At 39.2% G+C, this 19,785-nt stretch overlaps 1 protein-coding gene across 37 annotated transcripts in view; it reads left to right on the forward strand.

The window, feature by feature from the left end:
• NRCAM (neuronal cell adhesion molecule) overlaps window positions 1–19,785 on the forward strand; it is a 325,308-nt gene that overhangs the window by 218,054 nt on the left and 87,469 nt on the right. For 26 of the 37 annotated variants that reach the window (XM_039472686.2, XM_010344135.3, XM_074379234.1 and 23 more), the window contains 4 exons: window positions 11,503–11,714; window positions 13,888–13,905; window positions 17,003–17,108; window positions 19,153–19,349. In XM_039472686.2, coding sequence (XP_039328620.1) covers window positions 11,609–11,714; window positions 13,888–13,905; window positions 17,003–17,108; window positions 19,153–19,349 — 427 coding nt within the window. In that variant the 5' untranslated portion in view covers window positions 11,503–11,608. Of the gene's footprint in view, window positions 1–1,584; window positions 5,727–11,502; window positions 11,715–13,887; window positions 13,906–17,002; window positions 17,109–19,152; window positions 19,350–19,785 lie in introns of those variants that run through there. The other 11 variants (XM_010344128.3, XM_010344143.3, XM_074379232.1 and 8 more) reach the window with 2 other exon arrangements.

Below are 19,785 nucleotides of genomic sequence, written 5' to 3' on the forward strand. Positions count from 1 at the left end.
TGAATCATCTTCTCCCCAAAATGTTGTCTCGTGTTACCCAACTTGGCCCCACTGGACACAGGTGCAGTGGGTGATGCCACTCAGAAACCATTGCTCAGCCTCAGCTGAGAGCCCCGAGCCCACTCGTTTTGAGAGGAGACTGGGCGCAGACTTGTGTGGCCTGTCCACCTCATTCTTCCCTTGGTTGAGACAGCACCGTGTGGCTGGTACTCACTTCCCCATTCCTGCTCGTACCTAGACACAACCACCAGCAGCCTCAAAGGATCGAATATGTAGCTGTCTTCCAATTTCTGGTCTTGGTTTTCCCTCTGTGCTGGCATCTCAGTGGCCGTCACTGTTGGTGACTGGTTTATTTGACTTCCCTTCTATTATAGCAAATTTGGCTCTCATAATTCAGCGTTAAGTGTAGGTAGGCAGACCTTAGAGAACTTCAAAGCATAAACCCTTACTAGGGATCTTCTAGTGAAGTTGTCTTGAACAAGTCTTTGTGATTTGTTTAATATGTTTAAAGAAATTATTTTTGTAAATATTTTTAGCCCAGTTTATTGGTGAATGACTACAATTTCTGAATAAATAAAAAATGATAGGAATCACAACAATGTAACTTGGAAAAGTATTACTTCCAAATCATTTCTTCTTTCTTGCTTTTTCTTTGTCCTCCTTATCTCACTTTTTCTTCCCACATTTCTTTCCAGAGGGCACAAATATTTATTTTTAGAAAATAAATACTCAGTTTACCCACACAAAGTTGTCCATGAAAATTAAACTGAAAAGACACAGAAAGGCAGTAATTCTAGGTTATCACTCTCATCAGCCAACTTTGATAAAAACCAGAGACTTTTCTGTTCTGAGTCCCTAGGAGTTTAGATATTTTGGCCAAAAACACTTTCCTAAACTGCTGTTTCATTTTTTCAGTTTTCAAAAACTTAAAAAAAAATTAATTTTAATTTTTGTGCATACATAGTAGGTGTTTTATGTACTTTTTAACCTTATATTTATGGGATATATGAGATGTTTTGATAGAGGCATGCAATGCGTAGTAAGCACATCATGTAAATGGGGTATCCCTTCCTTCAAGCATTTATCCTTTGTGTTACAGACAATCCAATTATACCCTTTTAGTTATTTTAAGAGGTACAATTAAATTGTTGACTATAGTCACCTTGTTGTGCTATCAAATACTAGGTCTTGTTCTTTCTAATTTTTTTATACCTAGTAACCATCCCCACTTTCACCCCAGCCACCCTCCCACTACCCTTCCCTGTCTCGGGTAACCATTCGTCTGCTCTCTAGCTCCATGAGTTCAGTTGTTTGGTTTTTAGATCCCACAAATAAGTGAGAACATATGATGTTTGTCTTTCTGTGCCTGGCTTATTTTATAGATATAAATGACAGGATCTTTTTTTTTTTGAGGCAGGATCTGGCTCTGTCATCCAGACTGGAGTGCAGTACAATATTGGCTCACTGCAACCTCTGCCTTCCAGGCTCAAGCCATCTTCCCACCTCAGCCTCCTGAGTAGCTGGGACTATGGGCACTCGCTATCATGCCCAGCTCATCATTTTTTGTATTTGTGTGTGTGTGTGGAGGCAGAGTTTTGCGTTGTTACCCGGGCTGGTCTTGAACTCCTGAATGCAAGCATTCCTCCTGCCTCAGCTTCCCGAAGTGCTGGGATTAGAGGCATAAGCCATTGAGCCTGTCCTCACTCTTCTTATGGCTAAGTAGTATTCCATTATATGTAAGTAGTACATTTTATTTATCCATTTATGTGTTGATGGAAACTTACACATGGCTTCCAAAATTTGACTATTGTGAATAGTGCTGCAACAAACATGGGAGTGAAGATATCTCTTTTATATACTGATTTCTTTTAGATATATACCGAGCAGTGGGATTGCTGGGTTGTGTGATCGCTCTATTTCTACCTTAACTACTCTTTGAATTCACGTTTCTTTTGAATCATCACATTGGAATATATTCTTTCTATGGAGTCCATTTAAGTGGTGGTGAAAAGAGAGTGTGATGTTATAGAGTGTGATGTTCCTGAGAAGTCACAGACAGCAGCACAGGGAGCAGAATATTCCAAAGCTCTTAAATTGTTAGGTTGATTAAATCTCACAGTACAGGGAACATTGTTTCTAACATTCATGGTTTTGTGTACTTACCTTTCACAGAGGACATGGTCTTCTGAGGAGTTAATATTTAACTTCCAGAAAGCTGAGTTATATTCTAAATGCTCGGGAGACGGATGTTCTTTGGAGTAAACCTGATAAATTTCCTTGCAAACAAATGGCCACTCATTGATTTATTTATTTTTTATAAAGGCGGATATTCACATAGCCTGTATAAAGGAAATTAAATGCACCAGGAGTTAAATATTTCATGCATTACTCTGCTGTCTTGCTGGTAAGTTCTTTGTAATATGACATGCATATCAGTAAGTGACTGAGATTTGTTCTTTATGTGAAACAGCCTCGGGCTGGAATGAAGAATTTTCAGCTATTTGGTTTGTGATAATGTACCTTCCCCTGCACTGATAGCAAGTGGAAAATACAATTCTCCATGTCACATCCATCTCTTTTTCATGGTTTTGTTATGATTATGGACAGCCTGGGTACCTTGGCAAATATATTTTTTAATGTGGCTGGGAAGATTATAGTAATCTGTGACATGTTGGGAGTGATGCCCTTTGGATTTGGTAAATCTGGGCATTTTGCCTCTCCAACCCACATGCTAGTCCCTTCTTTGGGGGAAGCCCAAGTTATGAAAAAGAATGGTTCATAGATGCAGCTGGGAGGAAGACAGAGGAGGTAGCTTCAACCAGCTAGCACCCACACAACCCCTCAGCATCATCCTGCTGCCTGACAAATCACCAAGATGAAAAAATAAGATGGTCATCCTCTGGGATGTCACTTCTGAAACCCTTTCCAGAAAAGGCACTTCAGACTGATTGTAAATAGGGCATGCTCCCCATGGCAGAAATACTAGTGCTCACTAAATACTCCACACGTACCCCAGCATTTCCCAGACTCTCTGCTGATTGGAGTCATTGACTACTTCTGGCCAATCTGTTGTGAGCAAAAGATGTGTGCAGCACTTCTGGTTGGAGGAAGGTAAGAGCAGGAGAGCATGGGGACTTTGGAAGACATTTGTTGAGATGGCAGCATCACACAATGGTGGCACCTCTGTCAGCCTGGAGCAGAGGTGCCTGCACGCCCACACTCAATGAAGTATCAACTGTATTATGTTAAGCACTGAGACTTCTAGGTTAATTTCTTACTGGAGTGTAGGTTAATTCTCTCTCCTGCTCTACCACCGTTTACACTCATTAGGAAAGGAGTAGATATTGAGATTTTGACCTGTGCACTGCATCCCTACCCTGAGTGGTTAGTACCATTCAATAAGCGTAGCAGGTTTATCTTTGAAATGTGACATGATATTTTTCAAAAGTGACTAGCCTGCCAGTCATTTCAAAATGCTATTTTTTAACTATTAAATGGCCACCATTTTGCCATGCATTGTTTTCTTGACACGTGGATATAGTGTATCATGTTTAGAATATTAATATCCTGAAGGGCCCTTTTTTGCTTAAGTTTTTAAAAAACTGTTTCTGATCCTTACACCTTCCCAGTGCTATTTGTAGAAATCTCAGTTTACAGGCATATAAATAGAGCTAAGAGCTTGTTTCAGTGACTCTACAAATGTTTCTGAATATGTTGCTCTGAAGACCCATATTCAGAACTCAATTTTCATTTCTCAGACCTCACTTTTAGAGCAGTTTCCTACTTTCCATTTTCGGTTTTAAATATAACTTTGTTTCTATTTTCTAATCTGAAGGGAATCAGCAGAGAAGTGGACCTTATGAGGAAGGAAGAGGCCTGTCTCTATGGTTTGGCCTTCCCCTCTCTCCCTCCTGCTTTCTCCAGATAACCCGTCTTGTGGGAGAGTGAGAAGAATAGAAGCTGGGGCCATGATCAGCCAGAGTTCTAGTATAATTCATGGAGATGTGAAAGTAGGAGGGGTGGACTAACAATGTTGAACTCTCTCATCCTCTTCTCTGCCTTAATCTTTGCTATTACGCTTTAGAAATAAATTAATATAGTGCCTAAGACAATAAGTTAGGCATAATTTACAATTATGCTAAAATAATATTTTGGCATAAACAAATTTATGCTAAAATAATCGTGTTAACCACCTTTTATTTATTCTGACTATATGTTTTGTGTGAGAAATGTAAGTTAAGTATGTGCCCTTTGGCTGCACCAACATATTTACAGCGAAGAATCTAGAAAAACTGAAAAGGTTAGATTAGTTTTGAAGAAAAGTCTACATCACCACACTGTTTACTCATTTAGAATTCCTGTGGTTCTAGCCATGACTTTGTAGGGAGACCTGCACATTTGGATCATCAGTCCTCCTAAATGTGCATGTTAGTATGTTTCTGGTTGCAAGAAACAGCCAATCGCAGTTTATCTTAACTCATTGCAGATATCTGTGGCTATATAACAAACCATTCCCAAATTTTGTAACTTAAAGCAACAACAGTTTATTATTTCTCATAATCCTGAGGGTTGACAGGATGGTTCTTCTGTTGCATGTAGTTTAACAAGTCACTGGCTCAGCTATTTTAGCTGGGAGCCCAGCTGGGGCCAGAGAGTCCAGGATGGTCTCTCATCTCCCAGGGTGTCATTCCACTGGCTTCTCATCATCAGTAGTACGACTTATACTTCCCAGAGGGAACATTACAAGAGGATAAGCTGGAGTGTGCAAATGGTCATTACATCTCTGTTCACATAATGCTTGCTAAACATCCCACTGGGCAAAGCACGTGACATGGCCAAGCCTATTGTGTGAGGAGACCACACAAGGGCATGGATACTGGGAGGGGTGCTTCCTGGGGCCACCAGTGCAACAGACCACCTACCATATTAATGAAAGTTTGTTGTAGAATACACAAGACAGGAAGATGTCTCAACCTCAGTCACTAGTGTGGCAAACTTCTTAGAGAATTGGAACGTTGTTTGGGGTACCAAGAGATTTAGAGGCCTGGTGATTATAGTGCAAGAGTACTAGGTGCTTGTTATCACTGATCCAGTGTTCTGCTGATATCATGACCACTGAGTTCTTCTCTGTCTCTGTTTCTGTTGATCCTCTGCTGCCCACTGGCCTTTTTCTGCGCTTGACGCCTCATATCTTTTGCTTACTCATGATTGCTCCTACTGCCTTGCCTCGATTTGACCTTTGGCTTTTGTTTCTGCTCCAAACCGTTGACTCACTCACTCTCTCTGTCTCACATTCACCGTCTCTATGAGAAAAGAATTTGTTACCACTTAGTTGGTCACTCTTCAGTCCCTTTCAAGCAGCCAAGTCAACTCACAGGCTGTACACAGCTCCCTGCCTTTGTTCAGATGGAGGCTGAACACCCACCCTGATTCTTTTTGCCTTGGTCAGAGTGATGAGGTCAATGCAGAAGAAGGACTGTGAGCGTGGCAGCCATTCAGAGTGCAGCAGTCCCCTCCCGATTCTGCTTAGTGAATTCTGATTGGATTGGAAGGTGGGATGAAGAAGAACTAGTTCCTTCCTCTCTTTACCCAGCCGTCTTTCCTTTCCCAATCAGCTTTCTCATCTCTGAAGCCACTCCTAACAACTGTCATCAGGTAGCTGCCTGGATAAGCCTTGAAAGTGTGGAACAGGTGCCATCCATGATCACGGTTGCTGTTCATCTCACGTGAGCTTTTCATTAACCATGCTTCATCCTTTGTCTTAGATATCTTAGTTATATCATTGTCTCATACTGTTCTGTTTTCTTTTTTTGTTATTGCTGTGCTAAGTAAAAGAGATGTGAAAATCTTGTATTCAGATGATCATGTGTGTTGCAAATAACTAGATTCCACTGAAAGACCTGGGTAATTTTGGTGATCTAACATCAGTGTCCCAAAAGCTTTTTAATAATTTTCTAAATCTAAAATGTCCTTAAACTATTGCTTAACACATTTGTATATTTCTTTATTGCTGAACTCTCTCTAGAAAGATTCACAAAACTTGGTAAGAATGCTGGCTTCCTAAGGGAGAAAGGGGGTTGCCGGTTGCTTGCTTTGCGCTCCGTGGTCTTTTGTACTTTATGAATATTGTACCGTGTGCACACACTGACTACTTTTAAAGTACATCTTGTCTACATTGTCTAAAATTGTTCTTCCTTTACTAGGCCAGGGCCCACGTGTAGTGGAAGTCCATGGGATACTATTCACATGGAATCCGTGTGAAGAATCTCCTAAAATTGTGCCATGGACAACACTGTGAAGATCTTCCATAGATACTCAGAAACCGTTAGAGGTTTTCTTTTTTTAACATCAGTTACTAAACTTGGTGATTCTGTTTGCTTATTGACTAATTACAAATTAAGAGGATATAGGAGGGAGGGAAATGCCAGCGACCTCTTGGGGTGTGGCAGTGTGAGGTGGCTAAAAGCTCCAGAACATTCCACAACTGGAGCTCTAGATCAGGTACTTCACATATCATGTGTCCTTAAGCAAGTGACACCATCCTACACCTTAGATTCCTTATCAGTCAATTGAGAAATGTAATAGAAGTTACCTTCTGGGATTGCTGGGAAGACAAGTTAATGCCTGGAGGGGACTCATCGCCATGTCTGGGACATGGAAAAGGCTCAGTGAATGGTGACCAGTTGGATTTTTTTCTTGTCTGATAAATGGACAGAAATACCTGTTTTTCTGTTCTCTGGGGTTTTATGAATATCACATAAGATAATTAGTTATAGTGCTCTAAGGTGTAGAGATTTTGAGCTATTATCAAGATGTTGTTCCATCATCTGTTATTTGGGTACAAACCACCTGTTCATTGTTCACCACTCCTTAGGTGCTATTCTGGGTTCTAGTTCCTAAATTCTTGGTAGGGGCTCTACTATGGAAGATTCCTTTAAACAAGCAAGAAATTAGAAACATGGTCCTCAAAGCTTCACACAGTTTGTCTTGTTTGATCATTATCATCTCTATAGTCCTGTTATCCCAGACTACTTTTTTCTGAGGTACATTCACAATTCTGTAGTTGTGTAGATGTAACCGTGACTCTGTTGATGTGTTCATTATTAGTCAACATTGTCCATTTCTTTCTAACCTTTCCTCCACAGTCTCAGACTCAAAATCTGTGATTGAGAAGCACAGCATGGGCTAGGGGTGTGCATTCATGTGCTTCTTCCTTATGGAAAATATTTAAAATATAAAAAGTGACCATCCCCAAGTTGACTGCTGAAAAATGCCTTTCACAGTCAAGATGATGTCATACCCACTTATTTATCCAGTCACTGGTGCGAGTCACTGATGAGGCATCAGAGCAATCATTAGTGTGTTAAAGGGCATCTAGTCACATAAGCATATTTGTTTATCTGCTTGGAGAGTATAGATCATGTTATGTGTTCAGCCAACGTGGAACCCACCCATTTTGGGATGCTGAAAAGCCCAAATAGAGCAGAATGAAATGGCAAGTAATGCATGGCCTTTGAATTCTGGTAGAGAGCTGATTTTTTAAATTAAAATAATTTCATCCTTCATTTGAGAGAAAAAGAAAGGTTTCATTTTCTTTCTAAAGACAAGACTTCTTTAGTAAGCACGGGAGAGCTGTTTCTCTCAGGTTTGATGTGAATCCTTCGTCAAAACTGTAGGGTTTTCTTTTGAAATACATAGTAAGTAATGCAGGGGAATGTTTGCTCTATGATTTAATATGAATTTGAGGCAAAAGAAATAAGGGAACCTTGAATTGCATTTATTTTCTAATGATGAAAAGTTTGCCAAGAAAGGGATTTTCCCCTTCCGTTTCACAGATTCTGTAGGTGACATATGAAAAGTTGCTCTGAATGGAGTTATATGAAATGACTTTGCTGTTTATCACTACTCTCAGTCCTTTGAGCAGTTATGTGTGATTTTTAATATCAAGGTGATCTATTTTTCAGAAGACGAACCTACTGTTTGTCTCATTCAATCATGCTTTAAAATGTCTATGGCAAATATTTTTTTGCACATTGTAAGCTATATTGCACTAACATACTCCTTAGCGTTGATTAAAAATCATGCTATTTCAAATTGGAATTTTATTCATCATAGTATGATTACATTAACAATTTAGTTTTAGTTCGTGATTCTCATTTAATGAAGAATGACCATCATTTTCCAAGGTAAAGTACAAGACAGATGGGCTCCTACTGAGTCAAGGCATTGACGTCAATACCGAGAGTGCAAAGCGATGGTTTTCCTTTGTGCAGTGTGCAGAGTACATTACTCTCACTGAGACAAAGCTCAATCTTCTGTAGCTCTATTTGATTTTCAGTTTGATTGAGTGCTGGGGACTTAATGCTGTTCTTAGGCATTTGGACTTTCACCCATAAGTGCGTACGTCACAGGAGTGGGTGATTTTCCATAGGCAGGAGCCAGAGGATGGGCTGGATCATTGCTTTGTCCTCCTCTAACAGAACCTACACTAGAGAAGATTTGGGGCTAATGGTGCAGTTTAACTTAAAACTTCTGAGGTGAGCTCTCATCTTCAGTTATCATAGTTCATGACCTCCCAGCAGTATGAGGATTTATTTACTTATGTCTCTTTAAGTAAGTGCTTTCCATTTTTCTTAAAAATGTAATTTTTAAAAATAAAACACTGTGATTTGATGTGTAATAGTTTACTCCATGTATACTCTGAAAAATCATAGAGGTTGATTGATACTTTCTTTTATATGAATTTGTCTAAGGATTTTCTCTATATTGGAGGGTGAATAGTTAATGCATCCAGGAAAAATACATGAAGAACTTACAATAGAAATTGTACGTAGCTGTTTAAGAACTTACAGGTGTTACAGTTTATCAGTACATCTATTGGGAAGTATATTAGTTCTCCAGCTCCTGTCCAAAGAACTGGGCACTTAGGTTCAGTAATCTCCATTGGCATGACACAGAAATCAGACAGATAAACTGTTTTCCTCTTCAGAGTTTGGCTCTTTCGTTTATCTCAGTATGTATAATATGTAAGATCCACGTGTTTTAGTGCCATTTGTGACATTTATTTTTATCTTCCCTAAAGCTTATGTGAATCCAAAATTAGTGTTTCAACCAAAAACTCATGAGAGACCTAATTAAATTTGACTAAATGATCTAGATGTGCTTTGCACATGCAGAAAGATAGTTGATTTGTATTTGTTCAGAGATGGTTGAATGAGTTTTTATACCTGTGTCTCAGTGCTTAATGGACATGAATGTTTGGATATTATAATATGGAAAGACATTTCCTGGCTCTTAAATGAAGCCACATACTATGGATGTTTTATTCACAAAATAATATTTATGTAAGGATAATGTTTCTGTTTAACTTTTTTTTCTTTTTTTTTTTGAGACGGGGTCTTGCTCTGTCACTCAGGCTGGAGTACAGTGGTGCGATCTCACTCACTTCAGCTCCCACCTCCTGGGTTCAAGCAGTTCTCCCACCTCAGCCTCCCAAGTAGCTGGGATTACATGCACCCGCCAGCACACCCAGTTAATTATTGCATTTTTAGTAGAGACAGGATTTCACCATGTTGGCCAGGGTGGTCTCAAACTCCTGACCTCAGGTGATCCACCCGCCTCAGCCTCCCAAAGTGCTGGGATTACAGGCATGAGCCACCACGCCTGGCCTAGCATATTCTTTTTAAATTTGTTTTGCAAGAAGTGTGCTACTGCAATTTTAATCATGTTCAAATCAGAACTTGATTGCTAGCAAAGTATGTTATTAGAATTATTTCGTTTTCCTGTTGACATTTAAGCTCTATGCCCCACACAGACATGATCTGACAACTAATTTGATCATATTAACAAGAGATTGGTTTTTAAATCAAGTGGTATAAATATAAATACAGCCTTGGTTAGATGATCACCAGACTATCCAAATGCAACCTCAGCTTCAAAGATTGTAAAGTCTCCTTTTTTTCCCCCTTTCCTCCTTTCATTTATTTTTTTTTCCTCCAAATATTTCTTTATTACCTACCATGTGCCAGGCGCTGCAGTGGGCTATGAGGATGCAGTGGGGGATAGGACAGATGTCGTCCCTGCCCTGAGGATACGTGCAGTTTATTGGGAAAGATAGACATTATAAAAATATGCAATTATACAAATAAAAATTAGATAAATAATTCAGTACTTAAACTTGTGGGAGCTATACCAGTTTGTAATAATAACAACCCTCCCACCTTCTTGAGAGAGTCATTGGTCACCCCACCTCTCTTCACTAATGAGAGGACGTGATTGAACCTATCACTTCAGGTAGGAGTTTGCTGTGGGATAGATCTCAGTGTTCTATGAATGTGTTTGTGCTCATGCTCTCCAGTATGCAGTGAACACTTCCAATATGCAAGGTGTTATATTAGGTGATGGGAGAGGGCTACAAAGATGAGAGAGACAAAATCCTTGCCTGGAGGAGTAGAGAGCATGTATACCTTATGTGTACACTCACAGCCTATTTATTAATATTTGTCTATCTAGGTATGAGATGTTTAAAAACAAGGAATTTCAGGGATTCAGGAGTGATGGTGAAATAACTTCTAGTTCTGGTGATCACCTCGTGTTTCCTGGAGGTGACCTTTTTACTGAACTGTAATGGACTTCGATAAGAAAATATGGTGGATAAAGGCATTCCAGGCAAAAGCAATAGAATAAACAAAGACAAGCAGGCAGGAAAATTTGCGGCATATCAAAGGACTGACACAAGAAAGAAAAACAGAAATGAATCATCAAACCAAAAAAGTAATTTATATGGAAATAAAAGGAAGTCAGGTTTGTAGGAGAAATTAAGCCCAGATCACTGAGGTTTTCAAGTACTTGTTTAAAGATACATTGGACTTTATTTGAGAGCTCATATATGGCTCCTCCCATTATTTAACCAAAGAAGCCTAGTAGAAAAAATTAATTAGCACTGTGAAGGAGGGTGAGGACAGCGAGGAAGGCCCGAACTCAGAGCCCAGCCAGGTTCGCTGCTGTGATCTAGGTGGCAGACGGGGTAGACCTGAATGGTCAGTGTTCATCTCATAAGTCAGTGTTTTGGCTTTGAAGCAAATTTACAACAATTCCCTGAACTTTCCCAGAGATAATCTGTAGAATGGAGAAGCCATTAGGCCTCCCCTCTAAAGTCACGAGGTGATTGCTTTCTAACCAGCTTAAAAAGCCAAGTTTTCCTGATCTGTTGGGAAAGACATGATAGCCTCTGAATGCTCAAAATACAAATACCATTTAAAATGGGAGAGTCCTAAGGATGGCAGACAGATTTTGCTTCACGTCGCTAGTATCTCTTAACTAATTTTAGATGATTTATGAATAGATGATTATTACAGTCTTGAGAGTTAAATATTTAAAAGTTAACTTTCTTTTAGAGTTTATGTATAATACAGGGCTGGTTCTCTGTGCTGCACACTTCCACTCTTCATTTCCTTCTTTTTAATACATTATAATTATTATTCCTACTCTATCCTTTTTCAGTTTCCTGCATGAAAATTACTTAAACATTGCACACAACGTGTCACAAAGTCTTTTGTGAAAGAAGAAAAGGAAATTCAGTTTGTGGGTCTCAGCAGGAGTTAAGCTAATGCAGCTTAAAATAATGCCGAAAAAGAAGCGCTTATCTGCGGGCAGAGTGCCCCTGATTCTCTTCCTGTGCCAGATGATTAGTGCACTGGAAGTACCTCTTGATCGTAAGTATTAACATTTTAAAGCTGTTAGGCCCAGGAGTCAAAGCCTCCCAGCATTTACCATCACTCTGAACTGCGTGATTGGAGAAGGTGTCTGTGTGATACTGAAAAGCTAATCAAAATTAATTTGGCTTTTACCTTCAGCACCTGGTGTTTTTAAAGATTCACACTGTAGAAGTAGCCATTGAAATGGTCAGACTCACAATTCCCTCCCTCTGGGTCTCCTTCTTCCTACTCAGGTGCCTTTTGTCTGCCCTACTGGGGATGGCCTGAGAAGGATTGAGTTGTGCTAGCTGCCTGATCATCTCAACAGGTGGCTCTTTAGAGAAGCAGCCCCGCAAGAAAACCATATAAGCCACTTTAAAATGATCATGGAGACCTCCCCACTCATCCTCTCACCACGTCACCCTTGCCCATCCTATGCTGAGGATGTTTTGCAAAGATGAGGGGAGGCTCCTTCTGCCAACTCCATACCCCTCAGAATCCCTAAACAACCCCATAATTCATTTCTCTTGATTCAAACAAGGCACATCTCACTTTCCAATTCTGAATCTTAAATATGAGTTTAGAACTAGGAAAAGTATCTTATCTAGAGCCTTGTAAATAGTCTTGGTTTAAACACTGTGGCCAAATGCCAATACAACTGCTGAGAATACAAGTAATTTGCAAAAACACTAACATGGAGCAAACAACAGCTACTGTATTAGCCCACTACTTTCCTAGTAGTAAAATCTACACTGTGGTCTCCTGCTGTAGGTGGCCTGTCTGTGAAAATAAAGATAATGCTAGGTTTCACCTGGTCACTTTCACTGCAATGGAAAGCAGAATTTCAAATCTGGACTATTACTGTACTTTGGAATCAATTTCTCCTTTATCCCTCATCTGCATGAGCTCTTTGAAGCCATTAGCTTTCTGAATAGAACATCTGTTTGGCAAGCTTTCCAAGGTGCAAAAAAGCACTTTCCTGGGGGGGCTATTCAATTATTGGGATGTCATTTTTATTTATTTATTTATTTATTATTTTGGCCATAGAGGTTGCAAATGCCAGTGGGAAGACCTTAAGAAAAGATGTGCTTTTTCCCACACTTTGTTGACTTTTGGCTGTGCTTCTATAATACAATAAAATGCAATGTTTTTCTTAGTTTTTTTTTTATTGCATCCAATGACCTTAATTTCAGTTTTCAAAAACAGTATACAACTGCTCAAGCCCATTGGAGTGGAAATGCCTAAGGAAGCATTTTCCCTGCCAGATATACAAGAGAGAAAGAAAAGTACTTGAGAGAAATGATTTTGCACTCTCTTATATTAAATATATTCCCCCTTAATCTCACTGTTCAGTCTATCAATCAGAGGGAAACAGTCACCTACGGCTAACTCAGTTATCACTGCTAATGGAGAAGAGGCATAACCATGATGAAAAGAAAGTCACGGATAACCCAGGTGTTCCTATATTAACCTTTGCAAGTAGTAATGACAGGCAGCACTGTGGAATGATTTGAATTGCATGCTAATGTAATTTCTTCCCTGCCCCTATTTCTTACATTGTTTCTCTCCTCCATGAACACCTCCTTGATGTAGGTACCAGTAACTCCTGGGTGACTGAGAAATTCTGAAGCAGAAATCTGCTAAGTCTAAAAAGTTCAATTAATGACTTTGGAGATTAACCATAGAAATATAAAAACCTAAAATTAGTGTTGAACTTGGCTTGCATGGAGCATTGTCATTGTAGCAATGTCCCATTGTTAGGTATGATTACCATATGCATAGTGATGTCTGGGATAATATGACCAGACACTACACAGTATGTGACAACTCAAATTAATTGTAGATTTCAGCTATTTTTTAAATTGAACATAATTACTTGTCCAGCACAACATGTATAGAATGGAATTCACCATTCCTATTCCTGGAAGAACCCATTTTTGCCTGCAGTATTGCTTTTGTTCTTCCATATGTTTATGTGGGAAAGCCGCTGCAAGATTAAAGGAAATAGTTAATGCAAATTTCTCCCTCTTGCAGTTTCACAACTTCAGCCTTCACTATATAGGTTTTCTTAGATCAAATCAAATAGACAAGATGCCCATTTATCTTCAGGGTTCTAACGTTCTTATTATTAACATCTGATTTTCTTTAATCCTCTTTGCCCACTTACCTGCTGATATTGATGGGGAAAAAGCAAAACTTCTTGAAGACTGTAAGTGTCTTTCTATAAATTACTAGGCAGTGTGAAAATTTGACCATGTCTTTGTTTTATGAATTAATACTTTGATTTAAATACACAATTTCATGTTTTGTGAGCTTTGTCTTTCTAAGCATGTGTATTTACTGTAGCTAAGCATTGTATTGAAATACCAAGAAGCATATATAATGTTACTATCTGCATGAATTCTGAAAACTCAGGTCTTACTCTTTCTTTTACCAGTATGCTTTCTTTACCAGTATGCTCTACTAACTTTCAAGCTTTATTCACATCTGATGTAACTCAATGAGAAAATTCTCAAAATTTAGAGAGAATGATGATCTGTTGTAAAGGCTAATAAATACTTTCTGGAACAAAGATAGGTCTTTTGGTGTGTTTTAGAAGATGGGTGCAGGCAAAAGCTTTACAGAGGACAGCAGCTATATGCCCTCCTACACTTCTCTAGCCTCCACAACTGTGTAGACTAATATTTCTAGGTGTCATCAGCAGACTGGCCCAGTGAATTTGAATATTACCTTGAAGTGGGCAAAAGATAAGCAGCTCCCACTCACATGGTTTTTGAGTAGCTTGCTCTAAGCAAAACTCTCCACTGCCTTTGACAGTTAGGTGGCATTTATCACCTTGTTTAAAAATAATCAATTTTCAGGCATTTGATAATTTCTTCTGATGTCTGATTAACTGGGAAAATTTTGTAAAACCACTTTTCTTTTCACTATTGCAAAGCATTTGTTAATTGCCAGGTGACCTATACACTGTTTAAGGAGGTACATCCAGACAGGAAACTCCTGGCAGGTAGGAGTGGCATCTAAGCAAGCTCAGCTACAGACCTGTGAATAGAAACTCTGCCTTTGAAGCCACCAAATTTGCACCTGTGTCACTCCCAGAAAAGCACAAAGAATTGAACCAAGTCGCTCCTAAGAATTCCCTCCCCCACTGCCTATGGCCACTATTCCTTGGATGTGGAATTCCAGGCTTCCTTCCATTATCCCAAACTCTATATTCCTAGAGCCTGAAGAATCATTTGAAGGTGAATGTGGTCTGAATAAAAATAATTATGATAATACTTTTAAGATAGCTGATGTTATTGAACCATTATAGCACTAGTATATACTAAGAATTCTATAGAAATTGTTTTCTTAATCCTGCCAGCTACCCTAGGTAGTAGATACTACTTTTAAACCTTATTTTCCGTCTCAGGAAACTAGGGCTTACAGAAGTTAAGAAATTTGCTCGAAGTCTCAAAGCTTTAAGAAACCAACAGACTAGTGCTTAACAATCAGACCACACTGCTGGTCAGCGTTGGAAATGGACAAGGCTGGAAAAATGAGGGTTCCATGTGCATGACAGAGTGGGGAAGGGCAGCTGTGAAGACAACGAGGGGGCTGGGAGATTACGAAAGGAAGGGAAGCTGACACTGCGCAGGACCCTGCAGGTACCAAGGCACAATAAATGATGACGGTAATGAGGCTAGCTTTTGATTTGTACTTTAGCTGCTATTTGGATATTTAGTAAGACATGTCTGGCAATAAGACTAGCCGACAAGACAAGAGGACAGCACTAGGTTTGTAGATTTATAAAACTTAGGATGTGGACGTGATATATTTAGCTGTAGCAGCAATTAATCACAAGAGAGACAAGAACAGTGGACAGTTAACTGAGCTTTGAGAAATGTTTGGTTGGCAGGTGGAAAAGGTTTCACAAAGGAAGGAGATTATGGACAGAGAGGAAAGGGAAGATCCAGAAGATGAAAAACTTAAATGAAGCAGAATGTCAAATGCACCAGGAAAGGAAAGTACAGTGAGAATCCAAGACAGGGCCTTGGGGGAAGTTCCAGGATGCAGAGGAAAGCAGGCTGAAGTATGGCCGCTGCATTGCACAGCTCCAGGGGGGCCAACGTTGCCGTCTGCCCCAGGACTTTTTAGCCTCAGCTCTATGGAGCTTTTGACACCAGATAAGTCTTTGTTGTGAGGAATTGTTCTGTATGTTGTTAGATGTTTAGCAACATCCCTGGCGTCTATCTACAAGATGCCCCTATCACCACCACCCCAGTTGAGAACATTGAAATGGCCTCCAGATATGGCCAAATGTCCCTGGAAGGGCAGAGACAAACTGCCCCAGATTGAAAACCACTGGTCTGTGTAAACAGCTCTCCGTGGAGTTGTGCAAGCAGTGGCTTCCTACCTGGAGCTAGTTGAGAGGGTTTCGGTCTCTTCTGCACTGTGCCTTCCTAGTCAAGCCATTTTGCTGCCCTGAGTAAGAAAAGAAGAGGTTGTACTAAATTATTCTTTAGTCTCTTCCTGTCATAACACTAATTCTGATCTCACAAGAAGAAGGACATGGTGATCTTAGAATGCCTTGAAGAGCATTGGTGGTCCAGATACAGCTTTCTTCAGACTAGATTGTTCTGGGTCAGAACAGTTTCCCCATATGATTTGATAATAAAAGATCAGATAACACTTTGAAGAGTGAAATGGAAACACTGCCTGATAGGACAGAGAACTTTCTCAATTCCACTTACCTTCTAAGCAAGACTCTTTTATCTTTGTTCCTAATTCACTTACCTCCTGGCTCTGATAAGAGATGTCACATCTCTAATTTAACAGTCTTTTTAATATTAACTTCTCAAATGGAATTGTTCCCAACATATATTGATTTATATGAGCACACAATGAGCTAAGTCTGTTACTCTTTCCTAAGAAAGATGCAAATTTACCTCATAACTTAAATTTCCTTGAAAACCATCATTTGAACCAAAGGAATCAGAAGAATTTCTCATTGTTACATCAGAAAAGAAACTGTCTTAATATTAGGCTTGTATTGATAATTATTTTCCCAAAGTTTTAGTGTGGGAAAATGGACTTTGCAAGTGCACGTAGTTACCAAAAGAAAGTTATGCCTTGACTTCACAGTTTTAGCAGAACTTTAGCAGAAAAATCTACTGAGGTATGTGCTGCTACACTAGAAATTACTAAAAATATTTGAAGCATATTTAGTCTAAGGTAAGTGATTTTGATACAGAAAAAATTGTCTACTATATGATTTTAAATGATTTATTTTTTACGTGTGTGTGTGTTTTTTTTCTACAATTAAGTGGTACAACCTCCAACCATCACCCAACAGTCTCCAAAAGATTACATTATTGACCCTCGGGAGAATATTGTAATCCAGTGTGAGGCCAAAGGGAAACCGCCCCCGAGGTAAGTGTGCATTCTGCTTTGTTATAGTACTGGGAATAAATCAGGAAATTTCTCTGAATAGAGAAATAAGTTTGGGAACTTCCATCAAACAAGGCAGGCTATGTAGAGCCCTTCCTTTTTCAGTGGGCTGTTTCTCGCCGTGACTCACTACATTGGTCTTTGGTTCATCTACCCCAGCCCATTTCAGCCCTTCAGAGATACTGAAGGGTTGCATATCCCTAAAGTCTTACCTGTAGGTTTATTGTCTCTCTGCCTTATTAGAGCTCAATTTTTTTTTCTTTAAACACCCAGATTATTGCATTTCCATGCCCATACATTTCTGTAAAATGCTCGTAAATTGTGGGGAGTTATGGAAAGAGCCTTCTGATTCTGGTTTTGATACTAATGGCCGTAAGGCACAGGCAAATCCCTTTTCTCTGGGCTTTAATTTCCTCATCTATAAAGAGGTTGAATTTGACGATTTCCAAGATCTCTGCTGTCTCTATAACAGTTTATAAAATAGTCTTAAATGGTTTTCCAAACTTGGCAGAGTTCAGCCCTGAGGATTCATGCCATGTGGATCTTGCATAGCATTTTAGATCACTGCATAGCATTTTACAGTTGGGAGAGATGTTAGAGGTAACCCAGTCCAACCAATACATTGTGTAGGTGGGAAACTCATGTCTACTAATGCTAAGTAACTTATTCAAGGCACCGTCTGTAACTTTTCCAGTCACATATGTGAGTTTTGGAGAGTTAGATTATTATTAAAATGTAATATGGATTTTTAAGTAATAAAGAAGTGAAAGTTTCTGGTTATTTCCGAGTTTGTCTATTGCAGGCCTTGTTTGTCTATTGCAGGCCTAAACTATCACAAACTGACCCCCAAGAAAAAATTAACTGATACTGAATATGTACTATGTCAAAACTTCCAGCAAAGGTTTGCCTCAAAATAATATATTCAGCTATATTATTGGAAAGTCCCTCTCACAGAAGGCCTGATGTGGTATCCTTTGATGGGGTTTCCTTTCAGTTTCACAGTTAACGCCTTCTGTAACTCACTATAAAGCAGGATTTCTCCTATTCGGCATTATTGATTTATGCAGTGGGATAATATTTTGTTTGAGGGGTGGAAATGTCCTGTGCATTGTAGGATATTTAGCAGCATCCCTGACCTTTGCCCACAAGGTACCAGTAGCATCCACACCACCACGTCCTGCCCTGATTGTGACAATGACTGCTATAAAGATAAGCAGTGAGAAGGGAAATCCAAGTGGGCCTGGAGCACACGGTGACTTTTAGAGATTCGTGCCTTTGTATGAGCGTGGCCATCATTGATTTGTGACTAGTCGTAAAATATTTAATTACATGAGCACTATGACTTTTATATAACTCGATCTTTTATAAAAAATAAAATGGAAAAAGAGGAATCTCAGTTGACAATTGGGCATACCTCCCAAGGAATTCACAAAATCATCTCTATAATTAAAACTTCTCAAAATGTGTTTTATGTAGAGTTACTATTTTTAATAAGCAACATTTAAAACACTCTGGAACTTATATCTCTTAGCCTCCTCCCGACCTACACTTCACAATTTAATAACTTGAAATTCGTCTGATGAATTTTCAACACATATAAATAGTACTTGTGGAGATCTTGTCACATTTCAGCCCTGAGCAAATTTTTATAGACAGGTTATCAACTCTGTGAACAATAGAGTTTGCAGTAAAAATGCTAATAAAGCTCTAAGAGAGTGTACCTGAGAGACCTGCTCCCTCTATTTTCTGAGAAAAATGACAGGCAATTTGTGTCCATGATTTCTTTATTGAGTCAGATTTGGGCTAGTTCTAACAAAGACAGGTACCTTAAAATGTATACCCTGCCCCTTGTTTCCAGGTCATGAGTCAATGAAACATTTTAGATATGGGGACTTACTGCTCTTTTACTGAATATTAAAATCTAGTAATTATTTCTAGAAACCCATAAAACAACTAGGAATTCATTAAAATAATCCTGTTTTTTTTCTGGACCATTAATACACTTAACCCTTTGTGTGTTGGGCAGCTTTTCCTGGACCCGTAATGGAACTCATTTTGACATCGATAAAGACCCTTTGGTCACCATGAAGCCTGGCACAGGAACTCTCATAATTAATATCATGAGTGAAGGGAAAGCCGAGACCTATGAAGGAGTCTATCAGTGTACAGCAAGGAACGAACGCGGAGCTGCCATTTCCAATAACATTGTCGTCCGCCCATCCCGTAAGTGGAAACCATCACGACCCTTTTTAAAGTGTTGCTCCAAGCCTCAGCTTCTGTGACATCATCCAGATGCTATTCAAGAAAGCAGTGGCATTGCTTCCAATATTCTGACTTTGTTTTGCATGAAAATTATTGCTCCTTTCTACCTTACCCAACAAGCTTCTCAGCCTAATGCTTTACCAACCCAGTGTATTTTTTATACAAGTCCTGTGTAAGACATCAGTGTCTCTTCCCTCAGTTTATCTAATTACTTATTTTTTATGTATTCCCTATAAAAGTGTAATTCCTGCAGTCAAATGGAAATAAATTCAGTATGATACGGTGATCAAGGTCTAAATGCTATTTCTTTAAATATTTTTGTTTCAAATTTTTACTGGAAATGGGGTGTCTTCACTACCTCAATATTATTATGGCTCTTTTTGCAATGGTTAGTACC

The sequence above is a fragment of the Saimiri boliviensis genome, chromosome 10, assembly GCF_048565385.1.
Source record: "Saimiri boliviensis isolate mSaiBol1 chromosome 10, mSaiBol1.pri, whole genome shotgun sequence".
In the NCBI taxonomy this organism is placed as follows: Eukaryota; Metazoa; Chordata; class Mammalia; order Primates; family Cebidae; genus Saimiri; species Saimiri boliviensis.